We start from the raw sequence: 16,867 nt of genomic DNA on the forward strand, positions 1-16,867 counted from the left end.
CTGGGGGAAATGGAAGTGAGATGGGGATAGAAGCAGAGGTGAGAGGTTGACTAGAAGTGATAGAGCTGAGAGTATGAGTGGAGGAGTGTAGTAGTGGTACTATTAAGCAATAACACATGATCCGGCTGGCTGGATCACGAGGGCCTTAACAATGGCTCTGGCCCATTACCATCCTACGGTGGACCTGATCAGTTGTTATTGCTATTAGTAGCCCAGGTTTTTAATCCAGGGTGCTAAGAGGAATGATTTTGTTTCCCCTCCCTCGCAGCATCCCGTTTATTCAAACAAAACTCTATCTAAGATGGCTGGCAATGAAATGGAAGGTGGTGCTCCTTGCGGAGCCCTTCTTCCGTTTACACAGTGTTCCGGGTTGCGGAGTGGCAGCTGCGGTAATGCCCCCACCTAAGGAAGAAAGTTAGTAGGGCAGGGGGGAGGGACGGGAATGTTGACCGGAGGCAAGGGGGTGGGGGGAGATGGCGGGGCGGGTGAGAGCAGCCTTCAGGTTGCCTGTAATGCAGGTTTGGATCGTGGGCTGAATCCTGTTTGGCTGGCTCCCCCGCCCCAGGCACTTATTGACGATGAAGACCAGTAGTAGTGGAGGCATAGGTACGCGGCATACTGAGAGAAAAACAGTGGGGTGGAGCGGAGAGGGGGGCTGGAAGGAGAAAGGCCTCTCGGCTGGAGAATGAGTTGGAGTAAATTGAGTGAGATAGAGGAATGGGCACATGAGCACACAAGCTATATGTAATGTGAGAGTGACTGTGAGGGATGGCAGTGAGGAGATGAGATACTTGTGAGAAGATACAGGAGAGATCCTGGTGCAGACTACCTGGTAAGGTAGCAAAGTGCCTGTGCAAGCTAAGTGAAAGTGCAAACATGCTTCTGCAGAGGAAATGAAAGAGAGCAGGGATGTTTGTTCCAAATATGTGAGAAGTATTACCGTATTTTATGATATAGTTAAATCAATATCAGCACTTACACTTTTCATCCATTTACACGGTCCAACTCATACCTCATGTGGCTAGAAATGTTTTCACAAAAAATGCTTCCGTCAGAAACGGATTATTTTTTCCTTAATTGACTGCCAGCCAACTACATTTGAAAGAAATAGAGAGTTTCCGGGAGAAAACGTCATGCGATCGAGGGCTTCAGCTCACTGCAGATCAGCTGGTTTTGGAGGTTAGTGCTTGACACCTGCGAAACGTATCTGTGCATGTCTGCTCATCACCTTCACTAGGATTGTGTGCCCTTAACGTGCGTTCTGCTAATCACGTTGCGTAGGAGCGAATCACATGTACAAATCCGAGGCAAGGACTCTCGATTAAAGGAAAGGACCTTCACACAGGTTTCAATTTGGTATGAACAGGACTGCTGGAGTGTCATAGGAGAGGAGGTGGGAACCTGGATGAAGATGCGTGGGTGGTTGTGAAGCCAGATGTATAGTAGATCAGTTTCTTGCTAGGATTCTGATTTGGAGATTACAGCACCTATTCACCCTAGGGGATGAGGAGGCAAGGTGATGTTCCAGTTGTACTACCACTCAGGAGTGTGCTCACCGAAGCAGGAGGTACAGCAAACAAACCTGTCTCCATTGTAGAGTGATGCGGACGGCAGTTTTAGCGCCTGGCCCCTGAACGAGGCAAAGCGGAAGGAACACGTAACTACATTTTGATATCTTTGTTCTGTTTCTATTTAGCCAATTAAAATAGTTGAGGAGCCACACCTTGTGCTGTTTTCTTAACCACTGGTGTTTCTCTTCCATGCAGAGTTGCTTAGGTGGGAAGTTTGGTGGTCAGAGCTTCGTAGCAAGTAGGGGGAAGGAGGTTTCCCGTGTCTTTTGCCGCTGGCTAGTACTGGAGCAGATGTACTGGACCTAAGGGTCCTGGATAGTGTGTAGTGCTGAAATGTACTGACGTAACGTGCACTGACGTGTCTCTTTAAGTGATTGCACCTAGTTAGGAACTGAGAGCCTCCGTTGGGATCACCAATGGTGTCTCTTGTAATTTTAGTTTATGTTGTATGTTACAAGTGCCCTGATGCCTGTGTGCTGCCGGCGCTATAAGTATACATAACATAACGTACTTGTGAAAGAAGCTGGAACTTTTCAATGGTTTGTGCGGTGCGTGATGCAGAGGGTTTGAAATGTATTCCTTTCTTGGCAGGTAGTCAATGCAGCGTTTGCAACGCTGGGGCAATGTGTTCGAACCTTTCCACTGTGAAGAGTAGTCTGGCCACTGCATTCTGGACCCTTTGCAGTTTCTCCAACAGGTATTCCGTGAGTCCGAGATAGAGGCTGTTTGCATACTCCAGTCTTGTTGTAACTAGTGATGTAATGGCCAGGGTCCTGTGACTAAAAAACATGTACGTTTTAGTGTATTTTAGAGTGCAGAATTGTAAAAAGCAGCTTCTGCCTACGACTGTCACCTGTGGTTCCAGCATGAGACTGCTGTCCATTATGGGTCTGAGGTTCCTTACTGTGGAGATTGGTATTGGGAATGGGCATCTCTTTGTGGCAGCAAGGTTTTAAGGTGGTGTTTGAAACAGCTGCACTGCAAAGTATGAGTTCATGAGTTCTGTGTTGGTGCAGTTGAGGTTTGATATGTTTGCTGTCATCCATGCATCCACATTTGCCTGGTTGGTTTTTATGTCCGGTGAGTCTGTTGAAAGGTTGTTCTTGAGTTTGTGAATTATTTGTGTGTCATCTGCATAATTGTGAAGGTTAGGACAAACAGAATGCGGATCTGTGGTGCTCTACAGCTTAGAGGGTGTGGATGGGATCTGTAGGGGGCCATGATGGTGGTTGTGGTTCTCCCAGTGAAGCAGGATATGATCCAGTGTAGCAGGCTTATTTGTATTCCAATGTCTCCTGCATTCATAGAAGAATCTCACGGTTGATGGTGTAAAACGCTGTCGAAATTGTCAGGTAGGATGAGTGTGCTCTCGGAGTTGTTGTCTGTGGTGTTCTTGTGTCTCAGTTTGAGCAAAGGATTCTGTATCCCTCATTGGTCTAAAACAGTGTTGGGCCCCGACTAGTAGGTTGTTCCTCTCAATTGAATCCCATATGTGACCGTACATGAATGTTTCACTTATCTTTCTGATTAAAGGATTGTTTGAGATGGGGAGATAGCTTGCAAGGTTGTTTATGTCAGCAGTGAGCTTTTTGAGGAGTGGCTTGACATAGAAGTTGGACAATCACAGTAGTGACTGGTTCCTTGATGAAGGATAAGAAAACAGGCATCAGTTACAGATGGTTCTTGATGTTCTTGCTTAGGTTGGCGGGACAAGTGTCTTCCCGTGAGACAGGCAGGTTTCAGGATTCAATGGTATAGATTAGGTCCTGTGCAGAGATTAGGCAGAAAGAGATTAGAGGGCGCGTGGTTGGAGCAGAAGCTGTTAGCACATTAGAAGGGTAGGGTGGAGGTGGTCCTTTATTATCCTGGTGCTTTTGGATTTGCAAGATATTTTGGCAGATGTGCACAGCAATCTAGTAGCAGAGTTGTTGAGTCGGTATTGGGCTTGTGTCGCAGGCTGTCAGGTATTTTAATTCTTGGCTGATCTTAAGCATTTCCTTTTGGCTTTGTGGTGCCGATTCTATACATAGGGACTAGGACACCGTTTTTAGTTTAGTGATTTCTGCCTTGTAGAAAGGAAGCTGCTGACAGTAGTCAGGTTTGTCTGGTCACAAGTTGGTTTTCCTCCAATTTCCGATTTTCATTTTGCATAAATTGTAACTTGGAAGTGATCCAATTAGCAAGTTTCTTTTCTCTGGGTATTTTCAATGTTTTTTTCAGTGCGATAATGTCCAAGGTGGAATTTATCCAGTTAAACTTCTACTCCCTGACTGAAAATGTCGACAATATTGACTGTAAGTTACAGTCTGTGATAAATAGGATCACACAATATAAAACCAGGATATCCTGTATAAACTCAATGCGGTGCACAGGGTAAACTAAAGTGCCAGGTGTTTGAAAACAGGAGCACAATCTCTGCTCTGGATTGTCAGAGCTGGGGGAACAAACCACACATATTTGGGTTTCCTGAAAACTGTGAAGGAGCTAATGCTCGTCACTTTTTCCAGAGAGCGCTGCCAAATCTGTTTGACCTACTAACTTAATTAATATTGAGAGAGCACACAGGTCCTTGGGTCAAAGAATGTATAACGAATCTAGACTATTCATTTTTAAATTAAAGGGACACACAGTGAGGTGCAACATTTTAAAAATGGCAAAAGAAAAGATAATACCTGTTGAGAAGACCAAATGTCAGGGATTTCCATATATCAAGGCTTTAGTTTGAAGTAATGGGGGAATGGATAACATTTCAAGAGGGAAACATGAGGAAAGGCAAAACATGTAGCGTGGTGTATGGTATGCACTGCTCTTCTCTCAATTGAGTTGTCCATGCTTTCAAAAGCCTACAAATGTAGCTTTGTTGCCAAAGTTAAGTGGGCATTGTGTGATCTCATAAACCTGTTTTTGTAATTAGATGTATGTTTAATTGAATTATGCTGTGCCACCCTTTGTTAAAGGTAAGTAGAAGATGTTTAAATGTACACATGTGTAACGATCAGTGTTTATAAGGGTAGAATACTTCATGCTGGGGTAGGGCATAACAGGATTCACTGGCCTGGATATTTTTGCTCCCTCCGATGTTAGTACGGCTAGGAAGTGGTACTTGCATATGACATTATTAGGGCTTCATATTAATTAACTGGGGGATTTATTGACTAAATGGATTGATGGTGGGTTCCAATTGATGCAGGGCTTGTGTGAGTGTGAGGCTAAGTTTTCTTTTTGCCTTTACCTGGTTGCAAAGGGATTCCCCATGGAGAATCTTTATAGAAAATAATGGCAACCAGGGTTAGCAGTTACTAGCGAAAAGCGACAGGAGGCTCCTCTCGCAACACCAATCGGGAAGGAATTGCCTCATCCCAGCAACAGCTGGGACCATATTAGAGAGACTAACCACTGATGGACTAGGCTATCATGTGACGAGAGCATGTGCCATTTCTTCTGGTTTTTGGCTTCACTTTCTGTCTGGAACTTGACTGCCAGTGGCCATCTTGGATTGGTCTTCACTTCCAGCGGCCATCTTGGATTCTTGACATCACTTCCTGCTGCCATTTTGGACCAAACCCATCTCCAGCCGAAAGCCACAAGAGGCTCCTCTTGCAACACCAACCAGGAAGTTAATGCCTTATCCCAGCATCAGCACTAACAATATCGGAGAGACCAACTACTGATGGACTAGGCGATCAGGTGATAAAAGTGTGTCTCATTACTTCTGAACTACCTAGGGGCGTCCAGCCAGGGGCATCCCAGTGAAGGGCAGAACAGTGAAGGGTGAAAACCAGCCCTTGATGGGCCTATTTGCCTCTTAGCCTAAGAGCCGTTGCCTTGCTCCTTGCTGCACCTATGAATACCCGAAGCTTCCTAATTACTGTGCTGTCTCTCCAGATTCTGCTACTAACCTATAATGCATTCACTCCTGCTCCTCATGCTGCTCCTACTCGCCTCTCCCCACGCTTTCTCCAATCATGCTACAACTTTCTTCTTTCCTATCCCTATCATAAGACTCACAATTCGAATCTCCCAATACTCCATTTGTCTTCCACCCCCTTCCAACAAGCAAAACTGATGAGCTAACCATACCTCCTCTAACACCTATCTACCTCACCTCTCTTTCTCTGAGACTCAACTTCTCTTCTCTTCCTTACCTCATCAACAGAACATTGCACTCTGGAATGCTCAGTCTGTATGCAACACAACTCCCCTTATCACTGACTACTTTTACTCCAGCTCTCCTCCCCTAGACCTTCTTGCTATCACTGAAACCTGGATTTTTCTATCTGACACTGCCACTCTGGCAGCCCTACACAACTCCAAACTATCCTGCGTTCACTCTCCTCAACTGACTTGCTGAGGTGGAGGTGTTGGATACCTATTCTCTTCCCGCCTCAATGCCTCACTAATCCCCAATGCTACATCCTCTCCTACCTCCTTTGAATTCACAATCTCAGCTATTGCTCTGCCTCATTCAGTTCACATCATCTCTGTCTATCACCCTCCTGGTCCCACTGGACCATTCCTTGATAACCTTGGGCAACTCCTTGATTCTCATTCCACTAAATATCACCTCATTCTCATAGGTGACTTTATTCTTCCCTCTCCAACCACTTCCCAGAAATGTGAACTTCAGTCTTTTCTTAGTAACCACTCTCTCCACTCTATCCATAACCTTCCTACCCACACACATAGGGGATAATTCTTTGTATCCCTTATTCATGTCCACCTCTCTCTCAGCCACTAATACTGCTGTCACACCATCCATATCTGATCACTCAATTGTTTCCAACACCCACACATGTCCACCCTCTGACCTTTCCTGACCACTTGCTTCACCTGTTACTAAAAGGAAATGTAAACCTTCTACCATTCCGCCCTTTCTCTCCGACCTACAGTTCTCACTCTCCTCCTTCACACCCGATACCTCTTCCACCAACACTGCCTTCTCTAGCTTCCAATCCTTATTATATGACTCATTCTCCTCTCACTTCCCACTGCTTACTTTCACCCCTAAATCCCAGCATCCCCATTCATCCGCTCTCTCCGCATGGACATGCGTCGGCTGCTGCGCAAATGGAGGCATACCCACTCACATGAGGACCTGCAACTCTGCCTCTCTGCCCTGAATGCTCTCACGTCCACTCTTGATAAAGCTAAAGAGGAATTCTACATAACTCTCGTTGACTCTCACTCCAACCTTCCTCGCCGGCTACAGGGCACCCTAAACTCAATCCTCACTCCTCCTAAGTCTATGACTATAAACTCCACGCTCACAGCTAATGGCCTAGCTGAATACTTTGCTGCAAAAATTACCAAAATGATCAACTCTCTCTTGACCTTCCTCACCCTCCCCCTCCTACATTTTATTCTATGCCTACTCTACCATCATCCTCTGCCTCCATCTCCCACTTTAGTTACACTAATACTAACAAAGTACTAACTCTGTTGATGAAAGCTAATCCCTCTTGTTCCCCATCAGACCCTCTTGCTCCTCAGCTAATCAAACCTATTGCCTCGTTAGTGGCCTCTCACCTCTTTGAACTCTTCAACCTGTCCTTCAACTCTGCTTGTTTGCCCTCTGTTTTCAAAACAGCCACAGTCATACGTCACCTAAAAAAGCAAGAAGCAGACCCGAACCTACCCCGGCTAATTTTTGCCCGGTGTCTCTCATTCCACACTACTCTAAAGTGCTTGAAAGGGTTGTGTTCAATTGTGTTACCAATTTCTTAGCCATCTACAACCTTCAAGACCCCCTACAAGCAGGTTTTCACTCCTGTTAGTCCACGGAAACTGCTCTCATGAATGTGTCCAACTTTATCTCCTCTGCTAAGCACCCCAGCCTATCCCCTATCCTAATTCTCCTTGACCTGTCGGCTGCCTTTGACACTGTTAATCACTCTGATCTCCTTAATACTCACTTTCTTCTTGGGATTTGCGATCAAGCCCTTTCCTGGATTAAATCCTATCTAGCACCTCTCCAATTCTCTGTCTCCTGGAACAACAACTCTCAACTCATTCTTCTAACTGTTGGTGCTCCACAAGGCTCTTTCTTGGGTCCGCTCCTCTGTACACTCTACACTTCTGCTCTTGGGGCACTAATCTCCCCCTTCGGGCTCTCGTACTAACTCTTAGCGGACAACACCCACATTTTAATCTTTTTTCCTGAACTCTCCTCTGATCTCTCTGTCAAAATTTCCATCTGTTTCTCTGCCATTAAATATTGGATGGCTTTGCATTCTCTGATGTTAAACTCTACCAACACACAGGTACTCTTCTTCTCTGCCAAAAGCTGTCTCTCATCTCATCTTCTAGCTATCCAGTTTCCACCTGACACTCTTCCCCTACTCTTCTTGAGCTCGAAACATCAGCGTCATCTATGACCCTTCTCACGCCTTCACTACTTTCATCTCCAAAACTGGAACAGCAGCTTGCCTCCAAAATATTAGGAAAATCAGCACCTACTTCCTTTGAAAACCAGCAAGCATCTCTTAACCACTCTTGTCTTCTCTAAACTGGACTACTGTGCCAGCATCCTCTTTGGTCTCCCCCAACTATGCTTTCTGTCCTCTCGAAAAGATCAGTAACTTCACTACCAAGACTCTCTTTGAACTCCCTCACTTCATACCTACTTCCTCGTACCGTCACCAGGCTGGATAGCTGATGATGCAAAACAGGGCCAGATTTACATTTCTTCTCCTGGTAAACAAACCGATCCACAGTAAGGCACCACTGTATCTATCCTCCTCTATCCAACTCTATAAGGCTTCTTGCAATCTCGGCTCTGCCTCAACTACCCTTGTGGCTCCTTGCCCGCCCTGTGCTTCCTCTCGCTTCCGCTCTTTCTCTCTCCTTACTCCACTTTCATGGAATTCTCTTCGCCCGGGCATCCGAGACACAGTCCACATGGATTTGTTCAAAACCAAACTAAAAGTCTACCTCCAAGCCCCTGAGTTACCCTCTTAATGTACCTCGCATCTGCCTGCTAGCTAACATTTTTCCCTCGCCTCTAACTTGCCTGTCTCTCACTTCCTCTGCCTCCATTCTAGCACGTCACTCATCATGGTCATGTCCCGAGTACATCTGGGCATACTGCCTACCTGCACTTAAAAATGTCCAATGTTGGTTGTCCTTAATCCATGTATGCCTGCTTATGTATTGTCCTCGGGACTGTTCCATTTACCCCCCTCCACAACCTAGTCAGAATGCCCCTTAAACCCACCCTATTGTAAGAAACTCATTGCTTCCCTTTAAATCTGATTTCTCATGTAATGTACATTCTTTTGTGATCAAAAGAGCATTGTTAGTGTATGTAAATAAATTAAATAAATAAGGTTGCAGGTTTGAATAACTGACTCAAGGTGCTTCAGGAGGCACAAGGGGTGTTGAGGAGGGTGGGGAAAACCTGATGTCTTGGGGATAAGGTTGACCAAGATGGGGTTTTGGGGACACAGTGTGAACATGGTACCATCTGAGGCATGGGATGAACACCGAAGGTGAGAAAAGGGATGCGGCACTCACAGCATGGACTGTGCCCACGCCCTGGTAATCGAAGGAATGTTGCACATGCCACATTCTCTTAGGTAGATAGGCAGAGGGCAGGGTGAGGATTGGGGGAGGGTCTGCTAGCGTGGCCATGTCATATTTGAGGGTCGCTTGTCTTGCTAATTGAAGACTGGATGTCCTGCCCACAGAGAATAGCCAACCTCACTGGGCCTTTCCTAAATTGAAGTAGCTCCACCTTGGATTATTTCTTTGCACAAGAAATGCTGGATTCCTGTCTACCTTTGGGAAAAAAGAGCATCACATTGTTGTGTGCAGTGCTTCTAGACCATTGGTTTTCAGGAACTGCATTGGGCCATATCTCTGACATGTCTTGAGGTAGGAATCGTGGGCTTGCTAAGTGAGCTCACAACCATGTATTCTATAGAATTGACTGGGAAGGCAGGCAACATCTATTGCTGGGTGGCCTGGGGAGTGTGACATCAGGGCTAGTATCAGATGGTGTATTCCACAGGGCAGAGTGTCCACGCAGACTTTGTGCACTTCCCATAATATGGGGGGCCTGTGCTTGTGCCGGATCAGTGTAAGTCTGCTAAGCATGTGCGGGCGTTAACGTGTTGGCATTCTCTGCAAATTTAGGCAGAGGTGATAATGGATAACAGGACAAATCAGCCAGCTATTAATTCTAGCAAAAGTTAATGGCAGAATGTTTTTCTTGTTTTGCAAACTGTATCCTTATTGGGTGAATTAGAGAAATGCAAAGGTTCAACCTAGGTGCAGCAAATGAAACCCAGCATTGATTGTTGCTAGCAGGAGCCCTTTGCCCTGCCTCACTCAGAACCCACCATCACTCCATTTAGTCAAATCTGTCGCTGGAATTTTGCACCGGGATCTTTCTCTGAACTTGTATTCTGCTTTTAGTAACAGGAAATACGTGTTTTCCGGACACGTGGAACAGGTCCACAAGCCCAGATTGGCCCAGGTGTGGTGTGAAAGCTTTGCTCAGACCCATTTGGAATTTTGTGCTGTCTCAAGTAATGTCCCCCTGCAACAGGTACTATACAAGGTAATGGGCCTCATTACGACCCGGGCGATAAGGGGTTAACGGCGCCGTAAAAGGTGGCGGCGCCGTTAACCCCTTACCGCCTAATTACGAGGTCCCTTTGCGGGTCCCTACCTTAATGGCTGGTTTTACCAGCCGTTAAAGATTGGACCTGCAAAGGGACCTTGGAGGTAATTACGGTACCGCAATTTGCGGTACCACAACTACCCCCCTCCCCATTTCCATTGGGCCCTATGGGGGCAAAAATGGGATTGGGAAGGGCCAATGGTGAATGGGGAATTACCGCCCCGCCAACCTTGGAATGGGGCAGTTAATCCGCCATTTTTAAAAAAAAAAATTTTGCATTTAATTGTTTTACAATTTTTACAAAATCTTTCTTTTGGCTTGTGTTTTACGGACGTTTCCATTGTGAATCCATGATTTGGTGAAATTAAAATTCTCCCCTTTCTGTGTTTATTTCTTTATAATCCTTGTTTTTCGTTTTTCTTTGTTTACTCTCGTTCTTTTTCGTCCAGTTTTAGACCTTCGAAGAATTTGGCTGTTGCTACTGTCAATGTTGTGGATTCTCCGCTCATTAGCATGTTCCACCAATCTTCGTCACTGGTGGTAAGATGTTTCATTTTGTGTAATCGTAAGTAGGTCGTTCTGAGACTGTTTGTACCCAGACAGTGAAGGAGTAAGTGTCGCACTGTTTCGATTTCTAGGGTGTCACAGTACCGACAGTTTTTATCTTGAACCTGTTTTCTCAGGTATAAAATTTCTTTCGTCTTTAGAATGTTCAGACGTGCTCTCAGGAAGATTATACGCAGAGGTTTGTCCGGGAATTGTTTTAAGTAATTCCTTGTCTCGTCTATCCTTTGTATGTTGATTGTATGATGACTCTGTGATGTGTGCTTCTCTGCTTTTTCCAAGGTTTTCTAGTTTCTTCAATTGCTTTTTTTTGTCGAGCATAATTTTTTCTTTTGAAAGCTCTTCTGTCAGTGTGACTACCTCCTTGTTGTTTGTGCATTGGGTTTTTGGATTTTGTCTCGGTTTCTGATTGTTCTCATTTTCTTTAAATGACACTTTGGTTTCCAAAATACTTTCTTGTTCCTTATTTTGAATCGATTTCTTTGCACTTGTGCAAGTTTCAATGTCCAGTTTTGATTTTTCCGGTTTATCTTGAAGGGTCTCATTTTGGCCGAAGTGCCATCGTAATTGGGGGTGTCGAAGTTCCTATTTCAAGGGAGTGCGTTGCTGGTATTTGTTTGAATGGAATTCTTTGAGGGGATGGAGGGATTCCCTGTAATATTTCCATATCAGAAAGTTCAAATCGATTCGTAATGGGAGTTTTCCCTAACTTCTCAAAGAATCTTCCAATCGGGTTGTTGGTCTGGGGCATCATTTTACCTTGTTTTTTTTGGTGTAGTTTCAGCGTGGATTTGGAGATTGGAGTTGATGAAAAAGTAACATCAGGAGTGCTGACTTCTGTTTTTTTTTAGTTTTGATTATTTTCAAGTTCTTTGGTTTTTGGTTCCTGAGTATTTTCTTTTCCCATGTTGTCGTTCTGATCGACACGTGAGAGATTCAAATCCTTTTGGGACGAGATCTTGTTACTTGGGTCTTTGACTGGGTATGTTTGTAGTTGGGCCCAGTTGTGTTCTCTCAAGATGTTGGTGTCGTCTGTTTCTTGTCCATCTTGATCTGTCAAGTATGATATGGTTCCGTTCATTGAATAGTTTTCTCTCCAATCAGTTATATTCAATTCAGGGCTTGATAGATCTGCCCTGGCTGTCACTGGGTGTGTCTCTGTTTGGATCAGCCTTTTAAGAATGGGTGGACATGTGTTGTTCTCTTTTTGGTTTTTGGAAGAGGTATGGTCTGATGAGTTTTTTAAACTTTCTTCTGTGAGGAAGGTTTGTTGTAGTGAGTTAGCTGTATTCAAGGTATTGAGTTTATTTTGTTTCGGGTCATCCGTGGTCCGGCTGTGTTTTTCGCCGGTCTCTGTCTCATGATTCTTTATGGTGACAGATACAGAGTTCGTTGTCTGTGGAACTCTGGCGGGCCCGACCGGTATTTCCTCTTTCTCCTCCTCCATCTTGTCTCGTCGTGCCTCTTCTTGGTCCACAGATGAACGCGAGCCCGGGATCTGTGCGGTCTTCTCATCTTGCATTAAACCTCTCTCACCACCCGTCGCCCCCCCTGATTCTGGATTCGTGCACCCTTTTCCTGCCCCTCCACCGGCAGCCGCCGGCAAGGCAGTGCTGCAGCCAGATGTGCTCCCGTCTCGCTCCCCAGAAGGACCGGCAGCACCAGGCGTATCCGATGAGCATGCGACGTCACAAGTAGGTAGATTGTATCTGTGTGGGGATCGAAGAGGGGGGATTGCGGGTGACAATATTGCTATGGGGTGTGTGGTGGTAATTTCAGACGGGCTTTTTATTGTTAAGAGGCCGCTTCGTAGTATACTTCCCGGTTCATCGATGATGTTGGATAGGGGGGCTCCTGGGAGCGAGCAGCTATCCTTGACACTCTGGGTAGCCGTCACTAACTTCTTCATGTTAGTTTGTGAAGTTTTTTTTTTTTGTTGGTTGATCTGACTTTAGTTTAAGGATGGGTGAATACAGGGATGATATGCCAGACCACTCTCCTTGTTTGGTTTTATGCAGCTTAACACTGAACAATTTTTAAGTCATAGGGCCTCATTACACGGTAGGCGGTGAACCATGGCGCAATTAGCGCCATGGTTCATGGCGGTAAAATACCGGCACCGCCTTGGTGGAAAGGGGAATTACCGCCCCATTCCAAGGTTGGAGGGGCGGTAATTCCCCCTTCCACCATTGCCCTTCCCCATTCCCATTTTTGCCCCATAGGGCATAATGGGAATGGGGAAGGCGCTAATTACGGCACCGCAAATTGCGGTACCGTAATTAGCTCCCTGGGTCCCTTTGCGGGTTGGTTTTTAACGCCTGCAAAAAGCAGGCGTTAAAATCCCCAACCCGCAAAGGGACCTTGTAGTAAGGCGGTAAGGATTTACCGGTACCGGTAAAATACCGGTACCGGTAAACCCTTACCGCCTACCGTGTAATGAGGCCCATAGTCTCCCAGCACTTACCGGCGAACTGCCAGGACCAGCCGAACAGCAGAAACAGTCGCGCCCTTTACTCCTGAGCGGGCTTCACGCCGCAAGGGTCGCGCTGTTCTGCCTTTATGGAGAAGGACTTCCTGGAGGTGTGGCCAAAGTAGTCACGTGACGGATGTCACATGGGTATTCGAAATAATGAGCCGCTCGCTTCGAACTGCTGGCAGCTCCTGCTGACAGTCTCACGCGAGTTGGAGCGGCTTCTTCCTGATAAGGTGGAAAGTTCAGGGGATCATGGAAACGAAGTGCAGCAATAAACAGGGTCCCAGCCGAACAGCAGAAACAGTTGCGCCCTTTACTCCTGAGCGGGCTTCACGCCGCAAGGGTCACGCTGTTCTGCCTTTATGGAGAAGGACTTCCTGGGGGTGTGGCCAAAGTAGTCACGTGACAGATGTCACGTGGGTATTCGAAATAATGAGCCGCTCGCTTCGAACTGCTGCCAGCTCCTGCTGACAGTCTCACGCGAGTCGGAGCGGCTTCTTCCTGATAAGGTGGAAAGTTCAGGGGATCATGGAAACGAAGTGCAGCAATAAACAGGGTCCCAGCCGAACAGCAGAAACAGTCGTGCCCTTTACTCCTGAGCGGGCTTCACGCCCCAAGGGTCGCGCTGTTCTGCCTTTATGGAGAAGGACTTCCTGGAGGTGTGGCCAAAGTAGTCACGTGACGGATGTCACGTGGGTATTCGAAATAATGAGCCGCTCGCTTCGAACTGGTGCCAGCTCCTGCTGACAGTCTCACGCGAGTCGGAGCGGCTTCTTCCTGATAAGGTGGAAAGTTCAGGGGATCATGAAAACGAAGTGCAGCAATAAACAGGGTCCCAGCCGAACAGCAGAAACAGTCGCGCCCTTTACACCATGGCGGAATCGGTAAAATACCGGCGGCAACCATGGCTCTACTAGCGCCATGGTTACCGCAGGGGTCGTAATGAGGCTCAATGTTTCAATTACAGGATATCGAGCACAGACGCTTAGGCTAGTCCAAATGAAGGGTGATTGCTTTATGCAAGTAGGATTGGGTTTGTATATAGTCCTGGATGCCAGGTTATTGAATTAAATATATATTGGTGTGGGTTGGCTGTACAGTTTACACTAGATATTCATAAAGGTGACTACGGACCGGTAGAGGTGTTTTGCATTTGTATTAAAAAAGTGAGAAATAATTTGCTCACATGTCTTCTTTTTCTGCCTTTTATATATCCTTTCCTGCCATTCTCCCTAACTTCCTCTGGGTTCACCGGCTGTCAGAGGTTAGTCATGTTGATGTTCTAGGTATGTGTTATGCTATGGTTGCTCATATGTCATCCATTACTCTTGCTGAGATGTTTACTCCACTAAGGTGTGATGGATAACATACCACTTTTCCTCCCAGAATGTTAATGGATTAAACATCCACGTTATGAGATGAAACGTGCTGTTTTACCGAAGCAAACGAAGGACAGGCTATTTTGTTTTGATATGAGACACATTTTAGTGGAGGAGAATGAAAACCTGGAGAAACGTTGCAGCAGATAGTTCATATACAAGCTGCTCACAGTGGAGGGGGCTGGGGGCCTGCTCTTCTCTCGTAATTTGAATAATGTTATCTGAAGGAGTATAGAGACACAATTGGACGAATGGTTGGAGTAAATGTTAAAAGAGACTAGAGAATTTATTCTTTGACTAGTGTTTATGCACCTAACATGGAGGATCCTGGAATTTTCTGGATTACCATGCATTAACCGAATTAGAAACGTTTGAGGGTGAAAAAAACAAGTAATTTGAACGAAAATTACTTTCGGTTTTCACTCCTCTGAACATTTCTGATAACCCGCTTTCCCCCACACCCTTACTCACCTGTGGGCGGCACACCTCCTTGTGTGCCACCGTCTTCTGCATCTCTCTGCAACGCTGGTTCCCTTCACTTCCGTGCATGGGAACCTGCGCCGCAGGATCCTCTTTTTTTCCTTCTAACTTAACTATCCCCCAATGCCTTTATAGTGAACAAGGGTGCGGAGGACACCCCGGCAACCCTGCTCCCCTTGTTCACTATAGAGACACCAAATGGTAAATGCTAAATGTATTCAACATTTTTGCCTGTTCGTTGTTTCCATGCAGCCGAAATCTGAACAAATTGACCATTCGTTTTATTGTTTTCATTCAAATCTGTGGATACCAGGTTTTCCATGCCTTGCCTTGTACCAGGTGATATTAGATGGACTGTGAGGTTATTGTTGGAGGAGACTTCAATGTGTCCCTGGATCCAGTTGTGCATAAATTCACAGGAAGTAGGTCCCAACCGTCAGCCACAAAAGATTCTCTTACAACAATGATGGGAGATCTTGGACTCTGGTAAATGCGGCGGTTGCACCATCAAAGAAAAGGTAATATTCCTTTTGCGGTGCACGCAACATCTTCTCATGGATAGACTCATCTCTAATAGCAAAATGCCTAAACATGGCCATTCGCGATAGTAGCATGTCAGAGATCCTTATATCTGATCATGCGCTTTAGAGGCTGCAAATCTGGCAAGGGGCCAAGCGGTGCAGACAAGATCAGTGGCAGTTCAATAAATGTCTGCTGAAGGATCAACTCTGGAACACTGTGATATAGGAAAACATTATTGACTATCCATCAATAAATGCTCATTACAGTCGAAGGCAAGCCTATGGGACTCGCCAAACGCGTAACTGGGGCAGTAATATTTCCTGCTAAGTCATTAAAGTTAGCGAAAGGGAAGGAAAGATGTAAAAGGTATAAAGGGCTCAAAAAGAGGACCGGGGCATATTAGCTCTATGCAAGCGACTTCAGCTTGAAGGCACTCCTGATGCTGAAGTACGAAATGAAGGAGGAGTACACCAAAGATGGTGGAAATATACTGCTGCAGTGTCACCCACACCTTCTGGAAATTTGGGGAGAAGACCTCCAAAATGTTGGCATACCTTCTGAGACAGAATCAAGCAAAGACTCAGATGGCAAGGCTGCAGGTAGTGCTGTCGGCAGAAGATGTCTGGCAGAATTCAATCACTTTTACCGCCGGCTGTACTCAGAATAAGAGGGTGGACCCACCGGGGAGATGCAACGGTTCCTGGAAAAGACTCGCATGCCAAGAATGGAAGCTGAGTGAGCAGCAAAACTAGATGCTCCTTTTCAGTTCAATGAAATATAAGGTGCCTTTAAACATGTGCCAACTGGTAAAACCCCCGGACGGGAGGGTCTCCAAGTGGAACTGCGGATACTCTTCCTTGGGTCACTGGTGGATCAGCTACTGGTGGTGTTGGGAGAGCATGATGTAAAGGGGTGGGTGCAACTGTCCCAGGGCCAGGATGTGATTAAGGTGATAGGTTTGGAAACCTAAAGATTATTGCTCTAAGTATCACCCCATCTCTCCTAATAATGCAGGGATTGACCTCTACAGCAAGGCTCTTGCAAATAGGCTAAGATATGTGACAATAACGTTTATTTATAGATATCAAGTGGATTTCGTCAAGGGGAGAGAGGGATGTAGATCACCATGTTACTGCTTCACTTACAGACATAGGCGCCGAATACACAGGGGTAAAGGGGGCAGCTGCCCCCGTTTTCCTGGAACAACGGGGGCAGCAGTGTCGTTTTGCCCCCATGGATTGTATGTATTTGCATG

The 16,867-nt window shown here is 45.9% G+C and overlaps 1 protein-coding gene across 2 annotated transcripts in view; it reads left to right on the top strand.

The window, feature by feature from the left end:
* LOC138516493 (uveal autoantigen with coiled-coil domains and ankyrin repeats-like) overlaps positions 1–16,867 on the top strand; it is a 523,628-nt gene that overhangs the window by 285,468 nt on the left and 221,293 nt on the right. For both annotated transcript variants that reach the window (XM_069631668.1, XM_069631667.1), the window contains exon 8: positions 1,089–1,179. In XM_069631668.1, coding sequence (XP_069487769.1) covers positions 1,089–1,179 — 91 coding nt within the window. The remainder of the gene's footprint in view (positions 1–1,088; positions 1,180–16,867) is intronic.

The sequence above is a fragment of the Ambystoma mexicanum genome, chromosome 6q (genome assembly GCF_040938575.1).
Source record: "Ambystoma mexicanum isolate Mex_15411 chromosome 6q, UKY_AmexF1_1, whole genome shotgun sequence".
Classification (NCBI taxonomy): domain Eukaryota; kingdom Metazoa; phylum Chordata; class Amphibia; order Caudata; family Ambystomatidae; genus Ambystoma; species Ambystoma mexicanum.